General features: G+C 39.0%; 2 protein-coding genes across 11 annotated transcripts in view; both read left to right on the top strand.

Moving 5' to 3' along the window:
* Positions 1 to 7272, top strand: part of Slc35a3 (solute carrier family 35 member A3) — a 36603-nt gene extending 29331 nt beyond the window's left edge. For all 6 annotated transcript variants that reach the window (XM_076933177.1, XM_076933175.1, XM_034500650.2 and 3 more), the window contains 2 exons: positions 1390 to 1523; positions 3025 to 7272. In XM_076933177.1, the coding sequence (XP_076789292.1) occupies positions 1390 to 1523; positions 3025 to 3115 (225 nt within the window). In that variant the 3' untranslated portion in view covers positions 3116 to 7272. The remainder of the gene's footprint in view (positions 1 to 1389; positions 1524 to 3024) is intronic.
* Positions 7273 to 11854: 4582 nt separating this feature from the next.
* Slc71a1 (solute carrier family 71 member 1) overlaps positions 11855 to 24928 on the top strand; it is a 31371-nt gene continuing 18297 nt past the window's right edge. For 2 of the 5 annotated variants that reach the window (XM_034499896.2, XM_076933171.1), the window contains exons 1-2: positions 11855 to 12078; positions 22884 to 22979. In XM_034499896.2, the coding sequence (XP_034355787.1) occupies positions 11995 to 12078; positions 22884 to 22979 (180 nt within the window). In that variant the 5' untranslated portion in view covers positions 11855 to 11994. The other 3 variants (XM_076933169.1, XM_076933170.1, XM_076933168.1) reach the window with 3 other exon arrangements.

Raw genomic sequence — 24928 nt, 5'->3', positions numbered from 1 at the left:
AGTATTTCCCTGAAATATTGTTTCAAACAAAATTTATAGTAAGTCCAATGGTATAATTCATGACTTTTTATAAATTAAACTTCCATCATCGTAGAAGGCAGTTAGAGTGGGTACCCTTGGTTTGGTTTGGAAGCAGATATATAGGGTTTGATAAAAAACAAAACCAGGTCATACAGATGGTCTTTTATCAGATTGAGATAATTAAGGGTGTGAAATTTTGGAATATTTGCATATATATATATATATATATATATATATATATATAATGAGATATCTTGTGACTGTGACTCAAGTCTAAACAAAATTTTGTTTTATGTATGAGCATACACATAGCCTGGAAGTAATATTAATACAGTTTAAAATCCACCTGCATTGTATGACTGACCCATCAAATGTGGCAGGTGTAGACTTTCCATCTATGCATCAAAGAAGTATAGGGTTTTGGAGCATTTTGGATTATTGTATAAGTCTGTGTGTGTGTGTGTGTGTGTGTGTGTGTGTGTTGTCTGGATTGAACCCAGTGCCCTCATACCTCCTAGGCAAGTAATTTATGACTGAGCTACCCATCACTCATTAAGGTTTTTGTTTGTTTGTTCGTTTGTTTGGTTTTTTTTACTTACTTAATTGTATGCGTATATATGTGTGCCTGAGTGTATGCATGAACATGCAATGCCTGCAGAGATCAGAAGAAACATCAGAACCTTTGGAACTGGAGTTGCAGATGGTTGTGAGCTGCCTAACAGGGGTGCTGGGAACTAAACCCAGGTCTTCTGCAAGAGCAGCAAGCACCCTTAACCACTGAGCCATCTCTCCAGCTTCCCCCATCTGTTTGTAAGTAGCCACAATCTAGAGTTTGAGAATAATTTGGAAGTTCTTTATATGCTGCGGGGACAGCTCAGACAACTTAGCTATTGTGTAATAGGTTTGGGGTCTAATTCTAGCACTGCAAAAAAAAAAAAAAAATCACTCCCAAACCAAACCAAGCAGTACGTCCTGATGGCCATAAGAGGTAGATTAGAATGTAGGGGAAATTAAAGAATAAGGCTAAATGAGAGGACTGTTGGAAAGGAATTAAAAGGGGTTCTTTTCAAGCTTAAACCTCGTATGTATTTGTTTCTTCAGCTATCCAAACAAGTGCTGTTTAATTATTGAATTTGATAAAAATAGACCATTTGTAATTTGATCAGATTCTTCTACAGCAAACCTTGGATTGCTTTGATGATTACATTGAGGGCTAGGAAACAAAACTGGAAGTCTGTTGTTTTTAATATTTATATGAATCATTTGCTGGGATATAATTTTATTTCTTAAATCTTCCCTGAGAAAAGAAATTGTTTTGAAAAGCAGTTTTATGTTCATCTAAAAAATACTCTCTTAAAATTTTGGCAGGCACTTGGAGGCCTTGTAATAGCTGCTGTCATCAAGTATGCAGATAACATTTTAAAAGGATTTGCAACCTCCTTATCCATAATATTGTCAACAATCATATCTTATTTTTGGTTACAAGATTTTGTGCCAACCAGGTAAAATACTCCTTTCTATTTATCTTTTTTTCCTTTCCATTCTAACTCTTTCTTGTATGTCTGATTTTGTTGTTTGTGTTACCATGATTCCATTTAGGTTTGCTTATTCACTTTCCAAAAGTTCATTAAGTGGCCACTCTGTGCCAGCAGTCACTCTGCTGGATTCTGGAAAAAAGAAACCTATAAATGAGGTGATGTGCTCAAGAAGGCCATAGTGACTAGAAAACAAACATTGTATTAATTATAACATGGCCAGCATGTGAATGGCAGTATATATCCAGCTCGTTAAAGAGGGGGCTCAAATCATTGAAATAGTCATAGTATGATAGTTTTTCTGTTTCTGATGAATGATGAGTACATAGCTGAGCAGGGTAACAAATGTGCAAATAATGTATTAATCACAGTGTGATAAGCAGTAGAGTAACTCACTCTAGGGGAGTGAGTCTTGGACAGTAGACCTGAATCACTATCAGTAAACACTTATTGATAGAAAGAGATTGTGGTTGAGGGACTAGGATCTACCAGATACCAGTGTCAGGAAAAAGTACATGAAGTCAAACAGCTGAATTTATAGAATGGTGGAGGGGGAGTGTGAAGGGTGTTTTTGGATGGAGCACACTGGCACATACCTTATCCATGAAGTCCAGGTAGAGTTGTATATATTTGAGGCCAGCTTGGGCTACATAGTGAAACTGTGTAACAAATAAAGCAAAGCAAATAAAAAGCCTCTTGTCATGGGAAGGGTAAAGACCAGTGATTCCTGTCCTTTTAGATTTTTTGTTTTTAAGTTGAAGGTAGTGACTTTGAAGCATTAATAGAAATCTTAAAGACAAAACTAATCTATGACTCTAGCTGCATTAAAACTATATGTAGCAAGTTACAATTGGTAGTTTGGTTTATGTCCAGTTTCTATGAAGTATATTGTATTTCTACATATATAGAATCAAGAGGAAAGAGTGTGATCTCATCTCCTTCTTTTAAATATCCTGTAAACATTGGTCTTGAGTTTTATTATTACTTTGGATTTTGAACTAAATTCACCTAAGTTTAGCATAAAATAATGAATTTTTCCTTTTATATTTTATGTTTTGGACCTTTTATGGAATGAATCCCATACAGAATGTACATGTAGGTGAGGTGCACCATGAAGTGTAAGCTCAAAGCCAGGGTGTGTACAGCATCCTACCTCCTATTTGGGACTTTGGGGCAAGTTTTTAAAGCCCTGTAATTGCCTTTCCTAAAGGTACAGAATGCAGCTAATTCTTGTACTGTTTCAAGTCATTCAAGAACAAAATGAAGTTTACATGTAAAGTACTTAGCTGAGCATCTGGGTCATAGGAAGTACTCAACATTTATTAGTATGTTTCTGGAATATGTCTTCCTCAAATTACAATTGTTTTTATAGTATAGATATATAGTACAGATATAGTACAGTATAGTAAAGAACTTAATTTGATTTTAATCTAACATTTCTCCTTCTCTTTTTCTTCATCCTATTTAGTGTCTTTTTCCTTGGAGCCATCCTTGTAATAGCAGCTACTTTCTTGTACGGTTATGATCCCAAACCTGCAGGAAATCCCACTAAAGCATAGTCATGTTCTATCCTTAACTGGATTTTCATAATGGTGCCCTAGGAACCTCAACATTAATCTTGCACAGAGGACTTCTGCAGATTCTATGAAGAAATCATCATGCTAAATCTGATCATTCTGTTCAAATGGTTTGAAAATGTGTAGTCTTCAGGATGAAATGTGTACATCATCTGCAACCCAAGCTTGGCAGTGTGTCCAGGAAGTAGGGTTAGAGGGGATACTGGGAGGAGGCCTTAAGTCTGAGCTCATAATGATGTCAGCCTTTTAGTTGCTGCAGAACTGTCCAGTGCAGCCTTTGCAAGAGCACATGCATACAAATAAAGACCAAGGTTTGCAAGGTAGATCTGCCGACACTTATCACATGTTCTTAACCTTACTCTTTCTGTACAGATGTATCAAGTTACATGAACTATTTAAATGGAAATTTATAATTGCCTATCAAGCTGTGAACAAACAAATATAATTTAAAACCATTTTCATATACTTCATGTATTTCATGGGATTTTTATATTTATACAGAAAATTACTAAAGAAAGGATTGATAAATTTTATTTGTTTAATTCCATAAGACTTGATGAAGTAATAATCTGGGCTTGAATCATATTTAAATTTAGTGTAGAAAGAACCTATCTCTCTGTATATGTCTGACCATTTACTGCTTTGAGACAGCTGAATGCAGTTTGGTTCTTCCTATGCTAGAGTAGCAGTGACTGGCACTAATGGAATTTACCCATCATTTCCCAGTTGGGTTTCTCTTCTCATTATTCTCATCATTATCTTAAGTTGAATTTGTGTGTGTTACCATTAAACATTTTAAATTAATTTAAAGGGATTAAGTACTCATTTAATAATTAAAAATAAAATAATGATTACTGGCCAGTCTCCATGTAGAGAAATGTAAAATATGAAACATATATCGTATGTATTTTTGAAATGGAGAAATTTCTTGTTAATCTGCAGCAGGAAATTCTTTTAATTTCCAACTGTTGACAGAAACAGCAATCAAAAGAGTATTAGTTCTCTCAGTGGACCATGATCAAACTGATTTTCTTGCAGACATTCTATACTGCCATAGTGTATTACTTTCTTTTTTTCTTTTCTTAAAGTGTATTGTTACTTGTTTGTTTTTTTCCTTAAGGCAGGTTTTCATTATGTAGACCAGACTGGCCTTGAACTCACAAATACCTACCTGGCAGTCTCTGCCTATTGAGTGATGGGATTAAGGGTGTGGGCCACTCTGCCCACCTCACTACACTGTTTTAAGTGAGTTGCATTATATTTTAAGTTCTAAGGCTATTTAGAACTTTTTATGTCTTAAAGCCCACTCTGCCCAGGAACACTCTGATCGTGTGTCTGGAAGACGTGACTGCCTTTGGGGTTTCCTTTGTGATGTTCCCATGAGTGCTTCGGGGAAGGAGCAACCATTTGCTTTAAAATAGTAGATTTTCTTTCTTTTTAACACTGGAGTTGAGGATACAAATAATGAGTTATTTAATTATAGAGTCAAAGGAGAGAGAATATATTAGAAATAGTAAAATAAACTGGGAGGCCAAAAATGCATTCTATATTTGGAATATAAGTTATTTAATTATTGACCATTTGGAGAATTACCTATTGAATATAAAATCTATTTTATTCTTTCATTTATATTGTATATATTTTAAAACTTTGTTCTAATAGATACAAACCTATAAAAAGGTAACTATTTTTTATGTAGTTCTAATAGATTTTGTTAAATGGAGTCTGACTCAAAAGCACTATTGTAAAGAACTGTAAAGTTCCCTTGGCAACCTTGGATTGGCTATTTGATCTTTGCCAGAGCAGATGTACTTTCAACAGTGAACATGGCTAACCAATTCCATTAACAGTTTCAAAGTTAAAAGGATAGAATATTTAACGTCATTGCACCAATGAGGATATAGTGATAGCAGGCTTTCTGAGTGCCAGGTTTATGGTTTTCAGTGACTGCCTTTTAGAGACTGAGTATGTGGTGTGGTAGAGACTGTGATGTGAAGCCACCACAGCATTTAAGCTTATGTCCTAGGACCTATGACTAAGTGCAGCCCAGATCTTGCAAATACACAAAATTCAAGAGGACAGATTCATATTCCACTCATATTAAAGCATTGTGTGTGCAAGTGTGTTAATACAGTGTGGATTCAAAATTAATGGTTACTTAAATCTAGTCTACCCTGTCTTAACCCTACAGAAATATATAAAAAGAAGTAATTGGATAGTAAGGTGGTTAAAGTTGTATTATTTTAGGTGTCTGAAAATCTTTTATGCATCATTTATATTTTTTCTTTCTGGCTAGTTCAAAAGTAATTGGGTTGAATGTATAGTCTAAAAATTTATAAGGAAATAGTAATATTTGGGGGAAATGGGCTTGTAACCTAGATTGTGTCATATATTGATGCTGAAATTTTGTGTAATGTGGTTTGTGTTTTGATGACACTCAAAGGTGTTATTGTGTCATACTTTTATAATAACTCTTTATTTAAATTTTATGCATTTAAAGGTGTACTTGTTGTTTCTTAGCTACTTTCATTAAAAGACCATATGAATTCCTGGAGAAGAGTGCCAGCTGAGAGCTATATTAAAGTTAGGCCCAGCACAGTGGGAAAAAGAATGGTACCCCAGGCAGGCCCCTCGATCAGTGCAGCAGCAGCTCCTTACTGAGTGGTTTGCAAGTTGTAAGTTACCTTTACAATATAGAACATAGAGGTTAGAGATTCAGAACTAAAATGTTTACATCAGTTTCTATCGAATGACACAGAATTTCACATGAAGTAAAGGCAGCTTGATATTGATATTTAAACCAGAGCCTATTAAAAAATTCCAAAGGGAAATTAATCGACATTCTGCTCTGAACCCTAAAATAGAATACTATTCTTACAAGTCAAGTTACTAGACTTTTAAAATGTCATTATACTGACATTCATAGAAGTGTTTTTGTTTTGTTATCTTTTTGAGGCAACATCTTAACTATGCCACCCTGGCTGCCGGAGACTAACTGTGTAGACCAGGCTGGCCTGGAACTCACAGAGATCTACCTACTTCTGCCTTCAGAGTGCTGGGATTAAAGGTGTGCACCGCCACCCCCATTTGAGTTTTGTTTTATTTAGTTTTTAAAGAAAGGCTTTATTGTCACTCCTTCTATTTAAACATTCATTGTAGAATATTTGACTACGTTTTAGATATATCTTTACATGGGATTTATAAAAAGTAATTATGTTACATTGAAAGTCACCTCAAGGATCTCCAAGATATTTAAAGAAGTTAGGGCCAAAGAAAATGCACCTTTATCACAATCTGGTCCTATGTGCCTTGCTTTACCAAATAAATACCTGACTTTTATGGAGAATATTCTGTAATTTACAACTTTAGACACATACTTGAAAGCGGGATTTTTTTTTTTTTCAAGAATAGCTATAATTCTAGCTTTTGGTTGTTTCAACATTTTCCCTTTAAATCCACTGTCTAAGAACCTGATACTACGAACCTATAAAAGCATCCATGAACAGCACCTGCTTAAGTGAGTTGTGATACCTGCATCATGATTCAGGTTTGAGACTTTAACAGTTGTATATACTTGGTTGTTGTTTCTTTTCTTGTAAATCTTGATTTGTTGTGATTTAAAACAATATTTTAAATGATTTTGACCCCAAATTGATATATGTCTGTATTTCATTTACAAAAAGTTATTTTTGAGGTTTGGGAATGCGATTCGTATGTTTAAATTTTTGTGGATACATAATTCAAAGCAATGTATAAACTATCTTTAGGGTTTTTTTTTTTAAAATGATAAATTTCTCATGTCATTTTTGGTACCATTGTTATCTATATTTAATAGATAAGGGAAATAGATTATTTTCATAAATAACTACATATATTTTTCTATATTTCCACTTTCCCTTTTTACCTGTGTCTAATTAATCTGGGGATTGGTTTCTTATTTTTATATTTCAGGAATGAATTGTTTATCTTCATCTCTTGGAAAGTTTTTATCACAAGTAATTTTGCTTCCTTTTCTTTGTTTTAGCCAGAAACTAGCTTTTATTTCAAGTGGTTAGAATTTTTCTGCCTATATAGTGATCACAGCCCAAAAGTATTTTGTTTGAAATAAAATACTTCTCTGCTACTGGCAGGTTCAGGAATTACTCAGGCTCTTTCCTTCACTGCTTGAGTGGGATTGCTTCTGCCATGACACCCATGCAGTCACTCCCAAGCCAAAGTGACATAGCAGCACACACATGTCTCTCTCCCTCCCCCCCCCCCCCCCCCCCCACGTTCACCTAGCCACAGATGGACTGCTCTAGGAGCCCAGGAAGGTTAAAATCTCAGCCTTTTAAAAACAAAGGTTGGTTTGTTTGTTGAGTTCTCATGAAAATCACTAAGTGAAATCTTTTGCTATTCTTTTCTGTGTTAACATAGTTCTTTTGAGACTAGAGAAGTAGCTCAATGGTTTAGAGAACATACATTTCATTCCCAGCAACCTCATTAGACAGCTTACAACTATCTGTAATTCTAGCTCCAGGGGATCTGAGGCCTCTGTTCTCTACCAGCCCTTGTATTTATGTGCACATACTCACATGCAGACACATACCCTACATGTAAATTAAAATCATAAAAAGCTAGGTAGGTGTGCTGACATGCCTTTATTCCCAGGACTTGGAAGCAGAGGCAGGTAGATCTCAGTGAGTTTGAGGCTGGGCTGATCTATATAATGAGATCCTATCTCAAACAAACAAACAAACAAACAAACAATAAAGGAATAAATAAAACTAAAAGTTTGCCAGGCATGGTGGTACACACAGGTTCAGGCAGATCTTTTGAGTCTGAGATCATGCTGGTCTACATTGGGAGTTACAGCACAATCGGGGCTACATAAATGAGATCCTGTCTCAAAAAACAAATAATGAGAAATCTTTCTTTTGAAAAGGCCTCTTTTGCTAGGAGCATATTACAAGCCAGACAAGCTGGTACAGCCTTGTACTCCAGGTGCTCCTGGGGCTGAGGCAATGGGGTTACTTGAGGCCAGTGTGGCTACAGGCAAGTCTAAGGGCGAGCCTGCCTTGCACAGCGGAACCCTGTCTCATCTCCCTACCCCTTTCTTTTTCCTTTTTCTTTTTTCTCTTCCTCTCTCTTTCCTTTTTTACTTTTTTATATCTCTTGAGAATTTTGTTTTCTATTTATTTTATGTTCTCTCCATTTTTCTTATCAGTTATATTTGATTTTGTATTCAATGTTTTAGTTTTATGTAACATTTGCCACTTCAGTCACTTTAGTCATGCTGTGACGGACTATACCAGTGCATCTGTGAAAATGTTCCTGGCTGGATCTGTGAACTCACAGAGATGATGCTGTGAAAGAACTCCTGTTGATTTTAGGTTTGAAGCAGTACCTCACGATGTAGCCTGGGTTGTCTTAAAGCTTGTTATGTAGCTAAGGCTGACTTCAAACATTTGCTATTCCTGTCCTCTCCTGGGCACTGGGCTTCCCCCCAATACCACCTGGTAAAGCATTTAAAATAATGTTTTAAATTACATGGGTATTTTGCCATGTAGATCTGTGCAGTTCTTTTATACCTGGTGCCCAAGGAGATCAAAAGAAGGTATTGGACCCTGTAGTACTGAAATTACACATAGAAATTGTGAGCTTTAATGTGGGTTCTTGGAATTGAACTCCAGTCCTTTGGAAGAACATCTACTGCTCTTAACCGCCATCTTTCCAGCCCCCTTAAACTACATTTAAAAACATTTAGGGGCTGGAAAGATGGCTCAGCGGTTAAGAGCACTGACTGCCCTTCCACAAGTCCTGAGTTCAATTCCCAGCAACCACATGGTTGCTTTCATTTTTGGAAAAGAAACATTGTAGCCTCTGCTAGCCCAGCGCTCTCAGAACACCCAATGCAGTCCTTTCTCTAGCCCCAGCCTCCTGATTGCTGGGATTGCAGGCGTTAAAAGTTTGATGTCATGGTTTTTTGCTATCTGTCTTCTTACACTGAAACAATTTGGCTCCTAATATTAACATACTTGTGTTTTATTATGAATTTAAATGCTAATGACAAACATACCATGTAAAATTATAAGTTTATTTGTATTTTTGTTTATTATTAGAATATAGCCAGCCCACTAAAGTTGTACATTCAAAGCATGTATTTAAAAGTAATGTGCTTAAAAGCATGCATTTAAAAGTAAGGCCAGGCATGACAGCATACACTTCATACACTTTTTTTTTTTTTTTTTTTTTTTTTTTTTTTTTTTTTTTTTTTGAGACAGGGTTTCTCTGTGTAGCTCTGGCTGTCCTGGAACTCACTCTGTAGACCAGGCTGGCCTAGAACTCAAAAATCCACCTGCCTCTGCCTCCCAAGTGCTCGGGTTAAAGCCGTGTGCCACCACTGCCCGGAGAGCATACACTTTTTAAAATTTTTTTTTTACTTAGTCACCTTACATCCTGCTCACTGTCCCCACCCCTAATACTTCCCTCTCCTCCCTCCTCTTGTCTGCCGTACCCTTTTGATCCCAGGATTCAGGAGGCAGAGGCAGGATGACCTTTGTGAATTCTAGGGCAGCCAGTCTTACATGGTGTGATCCTGTCTTAGAAAAAAAGAAAACAAAAATGGAATTCAGGTCTTCTCTGCATGGTTATTAGTATAACAAAAATAGGCTCATTAGTTTTTATTGTATCTAGTTTATAAATTTAAGCTTTTATTATTGAATTCATCATTTTTTACCAGATTCAAAAGTTTAAAACTATATGAGTGAAAAATTTATAGTTGACAGAGAAGTCTCCTTAGTTCCTATGTCTGTCCCATTCCATTGGCAAGTACCTTCTGTGGAGAGTAATTTCCACCAAGTTACAGCTCTGTTTCTTTTGGAAAGGCGAACATATGTGTCACTATATTTACAATGCTGCTTTCCTACATGCTCGTGCTCTCTGTTCTGTAAGGCTTGTTCTGAGCTATGTGTATTCTTAGTGATCCCCTCTACACCTGCTCGTTTTGTTAACTTTTCTAAACTACTCTTGTGCTTTGGCTCTCACCTAATTGTCCACGTACCTAAATTCAGTGAACACTGTCATCCTTATTCTACCATCAGATTTTTTTAGTTGTGTTATTTTATTTATTTATTTATTTATTTATTTATTTTTGGTTTTTCAAGACAGGGTTTCTCTGTGTAGCCCTGGCTGTCCTAAAACTCACTCGGTAGACCAGGCTGGCCTCGAACTCAGCATGGAAGTACAAGGAACAGAACATCCAACCAGGTTTATTTTTAACATTTTATTTTGAAATTTACAGAAAAGCTATAGTAACTCTCACATTCCTATGTGGCCCATACTTTGTCCTTTACCTTGTCTAGTAGTTACTTATGCCATGTAACAAATAGCCCAGTGCGCAGTGGCCTGAAGAATCCTCCATTCTTAAGATAGCGTCTCGTATCCCTGGGCTCTCACATGTGTCCTTGAATTCCTGATTCTCCTTCATGCCAAGATCTAGGCATCCACTTCTATGCTGGGTTCACTGATTGTTGGGGATAGAATCTGAAGCCCTGTGCTTACAGGATGAGCACTCCAAAAGAACTACAACACCATCCCAGCAATGTGGTGAAGCTGGGTATTCCTAGCTGAAGGTCTCAAAGTCTGCAGTCAGCTCAAGGCTTGACCAGGTGTAGAGGATCTGTTTCCAAGATAATCCACAAAGCTTTGTAGGAGGTTTCAGCTCAGCAGCAGCACCTCTCCATAGTTCCTCTGGTATTATGGCACAACAATCGACACCTCCTGACTGGAGTGAATGAAAAGGCTAGCAAAAACATGCAGTGCCTTTTCTGACTTTTCCTCTGAAGTCAGTGCTGTCATTTCTGCTTTGTCCTGTTAAAACAAGGGCACTGTTAGCCAGGCCACAAGCCAGGAGAGGGAGCCCAATACACTTCTCCCAGGGAGGACTATCATTGAGTTTGTGAACATTATCTTACCTAGAACCACCACATCCAGCGTCACTGTTGCCACATTTTAGGTTGTTTCCAGTTTCCTTTCATCGAAGGTATATTTAAGAAAAAGGTTTTCAACAGTTACCAAAATGAAGACTTTGCCAGGCATGGTGGCACATGACTTTGATCACAATATGGATGGTAGTCAGGGATATCTCTCAGTTTGAGGCCAGTCTGGTCTACATAATGAGCTCCTGCCTCAAAAGTCAGCACTGGTAATACTTCCTATTTCATATTCCACCTGTGTCTGCTCTTTCTACCAGTCTTCTAGTCAAACTGATTTTTCAAAGCCTATAAAGTATGACATCTAGTTTCGACTGGGATAGAATGTACTGGGACTATGTAAACCAGCATGGCCTAGATGAGCATCAAATCAACCGCTAAAACACCGGTTACCTGCTACCAACCATTCCTGGAAAACACTTTCCCTTCAATTCTGCTTTGGTGGGAACGCGTTTGATGCGGATGCTAATAGCTTGGGACGCCTGAGCATCTGAGAAACTGTTTGTTAGATGTGAGTAGGTAAAAACTTTTTGAAGCTTCATCTGTGAAGGAGAAACTTCACATTGCCACTGCTCAGCACCTTAGAAGGGAGAAGATAGCCCCCAAGCACCTGGCTCCACCGGGTCCCGCCGCACCTCCCAGTCCTCTGCTAATGCAGGGCTGGAGGGGCGTGGCTGCATTGCGGGGGCGTGGCTGCGTCACGGGGGCGGGGCGGGCGACTCAGCCGATCGCACGATGTGACGCGCTGCCGGAGGCAGGCCGGGCCCTCAAGATGGCGGCGTGCGCCCTGAGTGGCTCGGCCGGGCAGTAGTGGCGGGACCGCACTCGCCGCTGGGGCCGCCCGCCCCTTGAGTGGCTGCTGCAGCGCCGGGAGTCAAGGATGGTAAAATGACCCAGGGGAAGAAAAAGAAACGGGCCGCGAACCGCAGTATCATGCTGGCCAAAAAGATCATCATTAAGGATGGAGGCACGGTGAGTGCTGGTTCCGCGCCGCAGGGCGGCCCCGGTGCTGGCCCAGCTCGCTCTTCCCCCCGCTTCCGCCTTCGCTGGGCCGGGAGCGCCCTGCCCTCCTGCGCTGCCGGCGCTGCCGAGGTCTCGGCCTGCGGCCTCCGCGGCCTGGCTCCTCTGGAAGCTGCGGCAGGGCACTGCGTCTCCGGAGCCTGCGGCCTCGGCCCACGTGCGCCCGGCCTCGGGGAGGAGGCGTCGGTCCCTCGGCAGCCTCGCCAGGCCCAGCGCGGCGCGCGGGGAGGCTGGGCAGCCTTGCGCTCCGTATGCTGAGGCGGGTGGCCGCCGCCGCGGCCCGCTGGGCCAGGGTACGTGCGTTGTCCCATCACGGTCGCCTGGAGCCGGAACAGCGGCTCCGAGCTGTTCGGCTACCTTTTCGGGGGCTGGGCTCGTCCCCTCTCCCGGCGTCGGAAGCCTGATTTTACCTGGGGCCCTCATACTCTCCTTTAGAGAAATCATCACCTTGTGCCTCAAAATAACAGTGTTTAGAATTGGTCATGGCGTGAGGATCTGGGAAAGATTCTGGCAGGCGAGCTGAGGCTAAAAATGTGCCTTTAAGACAGTCGTTATTCGCAGAAAACTTTATGCACTGTGCAGTGGGCTACCAGACGTCGATAGAGGTTTTGTCACTGGAAAACAAACGTACACTTTGTTGTGCTGTGTGTTGTAGTGTTACACTCTGATCTTTGCTGAATCCTTTGGTATCGCGTTCCGAAATAGAATGGAAAAGTAAGATGTGTCTCTGCCGTGAAGTTGCAGACATTGTTTCTTTCCATTTGTTTGTAGTTTACTGGAGCCTCGATCAACGTTAGCAAAGCACTAAATATGTAAGTAGGCCACCACAGAGGAGTTGCTGAAATCAGTTTGAAGTAAATGACAACTTTCTTTTGACATTTGAGAACATGGCCTAGTCCAACTGTCAGCATTTAGAAAGCTTGGGACATATGGAACGATTTCAGAATATGTTCAGTTAACTGTCAGATTTATTAGTTGTCATAGCTTTGACATTTATTGAAAAAAGAGAGTTCAATGTTTTCCAGATCCTTTTTACTGTACCTGATCAAAGTATTACTTTGATGACTTCTCATTAGCTGTCTTGACCAAGTTAGTAGGAGCTATATTGGGAGGAAACGAATATCGATGTTGTCAGGTATAAAAAGACAAAATTTCAACGAAGCATATTTTATAAAACCAGGTGATATTTAAGACCAATATTCTTTGCAAAAGGCAAGAATCAAACTAATTAAGAAGTAGACCTTTTATAATGTTTGGATTTTTGTTTGGTTTGCTCTGTAAAATTTTTTTTTTAATGAGATACTGGGGATCAAACTTAGAGCCTGTGTCAGCCTACAGAAGATTCATTCCAAATTCTGACTTTGAGAAGAGGTACTTTTTTTTGGTGGTGTTGGTTTTTTGTTTTGTTTTTGAGAAAAGATCTCAGGTAGTTCAGAATGACTTCAAATTTATGCTCCTCCTACTTCTGCTTTCCAAATGCTGGGATTATAGGTGTGTGCCGACATTCCTGGCAAGAAGAGGTTCTGTTTGTTTAAGTCTTTTTGCTGCTTATAAAGATAGAACAAATTTATAGCTTGCTTTAGTACACAAAATACTACTTTCCCTAGTAAAGATGTCTTGATGGCACACTAAATCACTGGAAACTTTTCTCGAAGGCCACAGTCTTAACAACATTGGCCTTTCCCATCTCACTATACCTCATTTTCCTTTTAATTCTTCCTTTAAAAAAAAAAAAAAAGATTATTTATAATCCCAACACTCAGGAGGCAGAGGCAGGTAGATCTCTCTGAGTTCAAGGCCAGCCTGATCTACAGAGTGAATTCAGTTCAGCCAAGGCTACACAGAGGAAACACTGTCTCAAAAAACAAAGCAAAGATGTGCATATACACACACACACACACACACACACACACACACAGAGAGGGGTAGGTTTTTTCGTGAATGCATGTATGCATTCAATGTGATTGCCTGGTGCCTGAGGAGATCCGAAGAGGGGATCACATCCTCTGGAACTTGAGTTACAGATGGTTATGAGCAGCAAGCAGTGTGAGCGCTGAGAACCAGTACCCTGCAAGAGCAGCAAGTGCTCACTCACAGTGGCTAAGCCACCTCTCCAGGTTTCGTTCTTACGAACACGGGTACTATCTCTTTTCATCATTGAATCCCACTGGGCCTCTAGTATGTGGGTGGGTAGATGAATGGATAGGTTTTGTGTGTGTGTGTGTGTGTGTGTGTGAGAGAGAGAGAGAGAGAGAGAGAGAGAGAAAGTGTTTTAAGATGACATTGCTTTTCTGCCTCTCTACGTATAAATTAGACTACTGTTGTGAACATTATGTTTTTATTATGTTTTTATTTGATGTGTATGGATGTTTTGTCTGCATATATGTCTCACTATGTGAGTGCTGGGACTTTGGAGGCAAGAGGGCATCAGGTCCTATGGAACTGGAGTTATGGTTGGTCGTTAGCCACCTTATGGGTCCCAGAAATCAAACCAGGGTCCTGTGGAAGAGCTGCTAGCAGGTGATCTTCCACTGGGCATTTCTCCAGTCCTCTCCACTCCAACCCACCTCCTTTCTTAAGGGAAAAATTGACTTTGCTTTCCTCTTGTGTGTTGTGTTCTGGATTGTTGTAGAGCTATTGTTACTGACATTACAGTTTGAGCCTTTAAAGACATTATACCACTGGATTCTGTGGCAATCTTTGAACAGTATTTGACATAGTTGATCAATGGGTAATCTGAGGGTTTTTTTTTTTTTTTTTTTTTTTTTGGCTTTTGGGTTTATTTATTTGTTTGTTTGTTTGTTTGTTTTTTCGAGACAGGGTTTCTCTGTGTAGCCCTGGCTGTCCTGGAACTCACTCTGTAGACCAGGCTGGCCTTGAACTCAGAAATCCACCTGCCTCTGCCTCCCAAGTGCTGGGATCAAAGGCGTGTGCCACCACTGCCCGGCGTAATCTGAGTTTCATCTTTTTAGGGTTAATGTTCTAAGTTTGTTCAACCAATTTTGATACTGTTGAAACCAGTAGTTACTAGTGATTTGGCAAAAATTAAAGTAAATTTATAGTTACCAATTGAAGAAATGAATGCTTCTGAATGAGCTAGGTTAGTCAGTCTTAAGTATTGATCTCATGACCTCACACATGGTTGGCAAGTGCTTTGCCTATGCTACTAATTCATTGTCCCTTGAAACTGTATTCAGTCTGCACTGAGGCCTCGATAAATCTAATTTGCTGCAGCTTTAAGTAGTGTAGAACAAAGGTAGATCAGATTAAGTTGTATGATGGTATGTGTGAGAAGTTGTGTTGAGGTTGCTGGAAAACCCAGGTTTTCACAAGTGCTAGGCAAGCACTTGATGGGTGAGCCACAGTCCGAAGTGTGGGATCAGGAGTTTTTAACCAGATGGGTTCATTCTAAAGTTTGCAAAATTTTTCTTGTTATAATTTTCTTGGCAGATTTTATTCCCCCCTTGATTTTTTTAAGTACTTAACTAAGTTTCTTAAGCTAAGAGGAAATATATTTAATATTTATACTTTATATTAAGGATATATTTATACAAATATAACAAGTAAAATAAGTCACTATTTTGTTCATGTGGAATACATTAAGACTATGAAGTTATTTTTTTATTTAGACATACAACTTTACCTCTTTAAAACTATTCATTGCCTCATATCCGTTACACAAAGTACTGAATTGCATAAGGACATTTTCTCATTCAGTGTGTGATGTGCTTTGACAGTAGCTCCCCATTCTCCGACCTTCCCTTTTTTGCCATCTCCCAAATCTTTGGTCCACTAGACAATCTGATTCTACTTTCATGTCATAAGTACATCCATGATTTTGCGTATCTGTAAGATTAAGGAGTCATACATGGGAGAAAACATGGGTTGTCTTCTTGAGACTCAACTAATTCACTTAATGTCTCCAGTTGTGCTGATTTTTATGCAAATTGTATTAGTTGTTTTGTTATGTTTACATTTTTCAAGAGCAGGTTTCTCTGTGTGGCCCTGGCTGTCCTTTTGGACTATGTAGACCAGACTGGCCTCAGACTCAGAGATCTACTGCCTCTGCATCCCAAGTGCTGAGAGTAAAGGTGTGGACTACCACCTAGCCATATTAGTTATTCTTTAAGGGTGAAAAGAATTGTGTTGCAGGTGGGTGTGGGTGTGTCTGTCTGTTAGTCTGTATGTAATGTATGTATGTATGTATGCATGCATGTATGTATGTTCTCTTTATCCACTCCTCTGTTAAGGAGTAGCTAGGTTCCCATAATAACTATTGTTGCAGTAAACAGTGATGTGCAAATGTTTGTGGTAAACTGATTTGGCCTCTTATGGATATGTATTACCAAGAAGTGGTAGACGCCAGTCTTGTAGTAGATGTGTTTTTAGTGTTTTGAGAACCCTCCTACTGATGTCCATAGTGGTTAGAGTACCTTATATCCCTAGCAGCAGTGCATGAGGCTTCCCCTTTGCTGGCCTCCTAGCTGGCATTTGTTTTTTCCCTCTTAATGACTGTCTGGTTAAAGTGATGGGATTTCAGTGTAGTTTAACTTTGCATTTCTCTTGTGAGATGGAACATTGTTTCATGTGTTTTTTGAACATTATCTTCTGAACCCAACTTCATTTCATTTGCCCAGTTATTGATTGGGTTGTTTGATTTACTGTTTACTTTTTTAATTCTTTGTATAATCTGTCAGATGTAGAGTTAGCAATAATTTTCTCCCATTCTCTAGTCCACGCTTGCTGTACAGAAGCTTCTGAATCACACTTGTCAATTCTTGACAATTTTCCCCTGTGCTATTGATGTCTCTTTAAGGAAATGCTTGCCTGCTCCTCAGGTTCAACGGTTCTGATATTTGATTCATTTTGAATCGATTTTCGTGCAAGGTGAGATCTAGGGATCTAGTTTATTCTTCCATATTTGGAAATCCAACACTATTAGTTAAAGAAGCTCTCCTTTCTCTAGTACATGTTTCAATGCATCTGTCAAAAATTAGGTGGCTGTAACTGTTTGGGTTCTCCTTTCATTTCTGTTTAACTCCAATACCGTGCTGGTTTTTTTACTATGCCTCTGTCATATAGTTTGAGAAAATTGTTAGGCCTTAACATTGTTCTTTCTTCTAATGATTGCTTTGGATAATTTTTATTTTTTTTTTTTTTTTTTTTTTTATTTTCTAGTTTGAGGAATGCCATTGGAGTTTTGATGGGGGATTGCATTGAATCTGTAGATAGCTTTTTGTAGGATGGTCATTTTCCAATATGCTTCTAATCTGTGTGAACACTCGATGTCACTTTTTTTCTCAGTGTCCTCTTTCAATGTTTTCAAGTTTCATCAGAGATTTCTTTTACTTCTTTAGTTATGTTTTTCGCCAAGGCATTTGTTTATTTTTATGTGTATGAGTGTTTTACCTTAATGCACATCTGTGCCCGCATTTGTGGCTGGTGTCCTTGGAGACCAGAAAAGAACATGGATCTCCTGGGATTGGCATTCCAGATGGTTGTGAACCACTATGTGGGTGCTGGGATTTAAACCTGGATCTTCTGCAAGAGCAGCTAGTGATCTTAACTTGCTGAGTCATCTCTATGGCCCCTAAATATTTATTTTTAGACAGTTGTGAATGGGATTATTTTTCTAATTTTCTTCTCAGACCATTTGTTATTTATGTATAGGAAGGTTACTAATTTTGTATGTTAATGAGTGTTTATTGGCACTTTATTGGAGTTTTGTCTTTAGGCTCTAATTTAAAGAATTATATAATCTGCAAGTAGGACCCCTGACTTTTCCCTTTTCTATTTGCATCCTTTTTCTTTATCTTAACTGCTCTAGCTAAGACTTCAAGTGCTATGTTGGTTAAGTAAAGGAAGTAGACAGGCTTTTCTTGTTTTCGATTTTAATAGAAATGTTCTTGAGTTTTCCCATGTTAGTAGTCTTTCTCAGATTTAAGAGCGGGTCTGTTTGAGAACAGCATAAGTAACTGTAGAGTAAGTTACTTACTATATGTTAAATTATGTCTGTAATTTGCCAGCCACCATTTTACCTGTGAAAGTAATGATGGTGTTGGTGAATTTGCTTCTGAAGGTCTGTACATAGCAGTAAAAATGTTAGCTGTAAGCTTTAGTGCACATAAAGGCATGGTTAAAGTCTCTAAGATTAGGAAGTAAAGTTGAGAATGTCTGTGTGCATCTCAAGTTAGAGCATTCTTGGGACAGTAAGGCAAGAAGATAGGGATGTAGAGGAGTCTGGACTGCACTGCAAATTCCAATAGCTTGAGCTATATGGAACCTTGTCTCAAAGAGACAGAGGAAAGAAACATGGCTGGACCCAAAGCAACTTGTGCCATTTCAGAATACATCCTATCAATTGTTAAATCATTGTCTTTTGTAATGTATATTAACTATAACACTACTGTTTAAGGATGTGAGCTACACAGTTACATACATGAGTTATATATTTCATTGAAATTTAATTTTCATTATATTTATTTAAAATACATGTGTTTATTTATTTAGATTTATTTATGCTTAGTGTATGTGTATGGGTGTTTTACTTGCTGTGTGCTCTGGTGTTCTTCTCAAAGGCCAGAGAGGGCATTGGATTCCCTGGAACTGAAGTTATAGAATTACAGATGGTTGTGAGCCAGTATGGGTGGTGGAACTATAATCCAGGTCCTCTGGAAGAGAAGCAAGGGTTCTTAACTACTGACCCATCTCCCCAGCCCAGTTCTCTTGGTTTTATAAGATCTTCATTGATTTTTTTTTTTTTTAATGTAGGCATGGGATTACACCTCTGAGAAGTTAGATAGTTCTTTGTACTAAATAAAATCACTTCATTATAGTGACTTCACAAATAAAGTCATTACACAGCAAGACCAAGGTAGCCATTTAAATGCTTGTCCAGTCCCTAACTGCACATCTCGTTGAATCTCAGTACATAGAGTGACTGTTCTGAAGCCTGGGAGCTTCAACTAAGGTCTTACACTTATCCATTATTATTATTCTTTTTATACTTCCACTATCTGTTACAACATGACCGTCATTTTTATTATAATTTATGAGTGTCTGAGCAGGTGTTTGTGAGGACAAGTCTCAGAACTCAGTTCTCTTCATCTTTCTGTGGGTCCTGGGGACTGAACAGCAGGCCTTGAGGTTTGTTGCAGCAGGTGGTTTTTTACCAGCTGAACTCATTTTAATGCCCTAATTAACACAGAAAAAGAAAAGAATTATGACAGTTGAAACTTGAAAAAACAGTAGTTTTGTGTCCTCTTCTGTCTCTTCTGTGCCTAGTGTCCTTTGCCTGCCTTTTGTTTCCTTGTCACCCAGTGTCGCCTCTTGGTCTCCTTCCTAATGCTACACTGTACTGACACTCACACATCCTCATAGCAAAGAGATGGAACCAGCCTAGATGTCTGTTCATCAGCAGATGAATGGGTAAGGACAATGTGGCACATGCACAAAGTGGAATAGTCTATAAAGAAAAAATGGAATTATGAGATTTACAAAAACATAGACGGGCCCAGAAAATGTATTAAGTGAGGGTAACCCAAACTCGGGGGGGCAGGGAGGGGGGAAATGTACATTCCCCATTGTATGCAGATCTAGCCTATAATGCACACACACACATATATTAAAATGTGTAGTTCTGTATAGTAACTTAGGAAGCTTGACTTTTTTTTTTTTTTTTGGAGATAGGGTGTCATGTAGCCCAGGCTGGCCAGGAACTTCACTATGCAGGTGAGGATGACCTTAAACTCCTGATCCTTTTGTCTGTTTGTCTGTTTTTGGTTTTGTTTCTTTCAAATGATGGGATTCTAGGAGTGTACCACTGTTCCAGACTACTTTAGAGGCTTATTTTTTAAAAATTAATGTGGCTGGGTATGGTACAGTTTTAGTTTCCGCACTCAGGAACGAGGAACAGGTGGGTCTATGAGTTCAGGGCCAGCCTGATCTACAAATCGAGTAGGACAGCAGGATTACACAGAAAAACCCTTGTCTTGGAAAACAAAACAAAGTTAATGTGTGTGTGTTTGACTTGCATCTGCTTCTGTGCATCTTGCATTTTTTGCCCATTAAGGCTGTAAGAAGGTGTTGGATCTCCCATATTTGGAGTCAGAAACATTGGTCACTTTCATATGGTTGCTAGGAATCAAACTACCTAAAAAAAGTAGTTGCTGTATTGTCTGCAAAATAAAATGTGTGCAGAGAAGAGAGCACCTTCCTCTTGGCTCCTTCAGCACCTACTGTGGAGGACTGAACCTAGGGCCTCATCTATACCAGGGCTGCTACCTCCTCCCTCCTCACTCTTTTCTTCCCTGCTTTTAATGAGAATAGTCAGTGTCTAGACCCAGTACCCAATGCTTTCTACTTTGTATTTAAAAAAAAAAATGGCCTCAGGATATTGCACACAATAGAGGATCTTTATAGACCCAGACATTTATTAAACAGCCTTAAGGATGTGTATTTTCTTTTTCCCTTCATATCCTTGGGACTGGTTCCAAGGCTCCTCTCCCATGCCAGAAGATACTGATGCTCAAAAATGACATACTATTTGTAAATAATAGATACACAGCCTCCTGTATTCTTTCTTATCTTCAGATTACTTGTAATATCTCGTGCGGTGCCACTGCTCTGTGACGGTTGGTAGACTGTATTTCCTAGGCAGTGATGACAGAACAGCTGTGCATGTTCAGTAAGAACCTGATTTTTGATGTGCAGTTGGTGGGATCGGCGGATCTCTTGCTCTAGAGTCCCAGCTGTACTATCTTTGGTAGGTGTGTGGTACGCAGCACCTCCATAGCTGATGCTGCAGTATTTGCTTCAGATGGGTGTTTATGTGGATAAATTAGCAAGCTGTTGTCTTAGATTATGTATTCTGCCAAAAGTTGAAAATTATTGTAGCGTCATTTGTACTGCCAGAAGTTTGAAGTTTAAGTAAAATAAATAGTTTTTCTGAAGTAATATTCTGACAAGTACATATGATTTAAAATTTTCAATTATTTAAAAGCACAAAATTTTGTTAACATTGTTTCAATTTGGAAGTGTCAGTAAGAATAAGATTTAAGGGGCTGGAGAGATGGCTCATTGGTTAAGAGCACCAACTGCTCTTCCAGAGATCCTGAGTTCAATTCCCAGCAATCACATGGTGTCTCACAACCATCTGTAATGGGATCCCATGCCCTCTTCTAGTGTGTCTGAAGAGAGCAATGGTGTACTCATATACATAAAATAAATAAGTCTTTAAAAAAAAAAGATTTAAGGATGGGACGTATAGCTTGGTGGTAGAGCACTTGTCTAGCATATGTGGGGCCCTGGGTTTGATGCTCAGACACCAGAACTAGAGAGTTGGTACTTTTAGTCAGGGTGCATCAAGGTCCCTGAAGTTGGTTTTGTCTTTTTGAAAGCAGATGTGGTTGCTTAAAACACAAGGTATAAAACAGTTAGGAAATTGGTTATGTTAAATATTTTTTGTTGGAAATTATCTTAAAATGTGTGAGACATTAAGACCGGTCCTGAAGTTAGGCTCCATCCTAAATATTAACGACTGTTCAACTTTAGGTCACTATTTGTAAAGTTCAGTTTTATCTTTTTTTAATATGTTCAGTTTGTAGGCATTCAAAATGCAGCCTAATTAAATTAGTGGAATAACTACATCTTTCCATTAAGAATGGAGTGTTCTTTAAACTTTTCTACTTGAGAGCCTTTTTCTCCTGAGGAACTTTTATGCATCCCTGGATATACAAGTATATAAAATAAGTATATAAATGAAACACTTAGAGAAGCTGTTGTTTTCTTTAACTAAGTGGTTATTCTGTGTGAGCAGAAACTGCACCATAGTCCATAGCACACAGTTGAGTGGCAGCATCACCCAGTGTACTAGCATCTGGTGTACTATTGGCCTTTCCTTAGCCCGTGATTACACTGCCGGCTGGGAGCTATGGCTTGCAGCCACTGCTCAGTGCCATGAGAGTTTTGTGTTGTATGTCACAAACCCTGGAAAGAAATCAAAATTTGCAGCCTGCTTTCTTCTGAATGTGTATTGCTTTTGTTCTATTGTAAGGTTGGAAACAGTAAATTAAGTCATCGTTAGTGCAGGTCAGTGTGGAAGCTACCCTCAGTCACCTAGCAACCATATAACTGTTGTCAATAGGAATCAGGTTGTAGGTATTAGCCATTCTGGTATGCCTTAGGATACAAAGGATGGGGGTGGGGAGTGAGGGAGACTTAATTGTTATCTTTAAAGTAACATGCTGTGGTGTGGTATCATTGCATGCCCTCCTGGGAGTTGCTTCCCCCATACATCCACTTAAAAAAAATTACTTATTTTTATTTTCTGTGTATGGCTGTTTTGCCTGTATGCATGTTTGCATGGCATGTGTGCCTGATGCCTCCAGAAGCCAGAAGAGGGTGTTGGATCCCCTAGGACTGGAGTTATAGATGGTTGTTAACCAGGATGTGGGTGCTGGGAATCAAACCCAGGTCACCTGGAAGACTAACAAGTGCCGTTAACCTCTGAGTCGTCTTTCTAGCCCCTGGAATTTATTCCTAACCAGTGTGTGTGTTAACGTGTCTTTGTTGTGTCAGAATACCTTAGGTGTGTGAGTGCAAATCCTTAACTGAAAGACTAAAATTGGTTAGAGTCCAAACTACAGTTTAGACTAACTGTCCCCATTAATCAGGAAGTGTTGAATATCTTCTTCATTGTGAGTTATTCAGGAGTACACTGTTACTTTTTTAACTTTTGAAAACATGTCTTTCTACAGCCTCAAGGAATAGGCTCCCCTAGTGTGTATCATGCAGTTATTGTCATCTTTTTGGAGTTCTTTGCTTGGGGACTACTGACAGCACCCACATTGGTGGTAAGTAATCTTTAATGTACATACCACTTTTTCTATGGCAGCAAAGATGGCCTGTTTTCCTTTCCGTACCTATCTGACACTAACTGGTCATTTCTTGGAAGTCGCCTGTACTTACTGCTTTTGCTACCTCTTGCAAGTATCCCTTACCTAGGGTGGTGGCACAGGTGTGTGAATAGGCCTGTCATTGGATGTGTCCAAGCAGAGACTTAATCACCTTGTTAGGTAGAGAGGAGGGACTTTTACACTGATAGGTTTAAGGAAGGTGAAATCCAGGGTCCGTATTACTCAACAGAATTATTTTAAGATTAAATTGCATAGCTCTGTTCTCCTAAGTCAAGTTTCTTTCATTTGAGTTCAAGATCTACAAAGGCTAAAAGTGATGTTACCTGTGTTTTCCTAGATTTGGAATCCATAGAAGTTTGTTTTACTGCATCAACAGCTCAGGTGATGGATAATTTCCTCCTTTCAGTGCCAAAAAAGAAAATTAAATGAGATTCTCATTTATAGAGGTGTCTGTATCTTGAAAGGAGTAACTAACTTATAGACTCTCAGAATAGAATTTTTTTTTTAAAAAATTATGTGTATGGGCATTTTGCCTTCCTGTATATACGTCCACCACGTGCATGCTGGTGCCTGCACAGAGGTATTAGATCTTCTGGAAGTAGATTTACAGATAGTTCTGAGCCTCTCGAAGAGCAGCTAGTGAGCGCTCTTAATCACTAATACCTCTCTCCAGGCTCCTAGAAAAGACGTGTAAAACAGTTTGCTTCCTTGTGTGTATGGTCATAAGCTTGATCATTTTATACTCATGAGACTTTAAAGATTGTTCATTAAGAAAAAAAAAAAAATCAAGTGACCATGTAAGTAGATTGCAAGAGTCTAAAAATGTTCACAATCCATATTGCTTGGCAGATTTATTTACACCTACATAGTCATTGCTTTTTGTATATAAAATATTGATGTTTAACGAGGTTACTTTGAATACACAGATTATAATCATCATCAAATAAGTAGTTTTTCTTTATAATCTCATTTATTTAAAGTTAAGATAGTTCTTTCAATAATACACTTAGTTATAAGAATGCCAGTTTGAATTCCTTTTTATTGGGATCCTTTTCTTTCTAAAAAGTACAGCTAATCTACCTAAAATGCATCATTAGTTCTTCAGGATGTAAGTCTGTATGTATATGAGGCGAACTCTTGGCCCTTGAAGGGTTATCACTGTGCTGCCTGGGCTTACCTTGAACTCTGTAACCCTCCTGCCTCAGCTCACAGAGGAGCTGGAATAGAAATGTGTTACGTATGACGTGAAGGTTCTCCTGAAATCCTACCCACTGTGTATCTAGGCATGACCAGAACATGTACCTTCTTGCTGGCCTTTATCTCTGCCATTATGAGAGTAAGTCAGATAGAGACAATTAATTAGAATGTATTATCTGCTCAGTGATGTTTCCAAAATTTCTAGGCCTGTAAAATTGAACAAAAGAATCTAGGGCTTTTTCCTGAAAGCTGGGTAAGTGCTTTGTCTCTGAATCATATTCATTCCCAGTCCTGATAAAGCTGTTTAACGACTGAAGTTGACACCTTGAGAGTGGTGCAGAATCCCTGCTTCAGTTCCTTGGGTCTTTATTGTAACTAAAAGAAAGATGTCTCAGAAGCTGGAGCTAGAGCTTCATGGCTAAGAGCATGTGCTCATCATACAGCGGACCCTAGTTTGGTTCCCAGCACCTCTGTTGGGCAGTTCAAAACCATCTGCAATTTCAGCTTCAGGAGACCCAATGTTCTCTTCTGGCCTCCATAGATACTAGCAAGCATGTGGCACATACACACAAATAAAAACCCTTTTTAAAAAACGAGAAAAAGATACCTCAAGCTAGCAATGTTTTCCTTCCTTCCTTCCTTCCTTCCTTCCTTCCTTCCTTCCTTCCTTCCTTCCTTCCTGTCTTTCT

The sequence above is a fragment of the Arvicanthis niloticus genome, chromosome 4 (genome assembly GCF_011762505.2).
Source record: "Arvicanthis niloticus isolate mArvNil1 chromosome 4, mArvNil1.pat.X, whole genome shotgun sequence".
NCBI classification, from domain to species: Eukaryota; Metazoa; Chordata; class Mammalia; order Rodentia; family Muridae; genus Arvicanthis; species Arvicanthis niloticus.
Note: the sequence above shows the minus strand (reverse complement) of the source record. Positions and strands in the feature narration are given on the sequence as shown.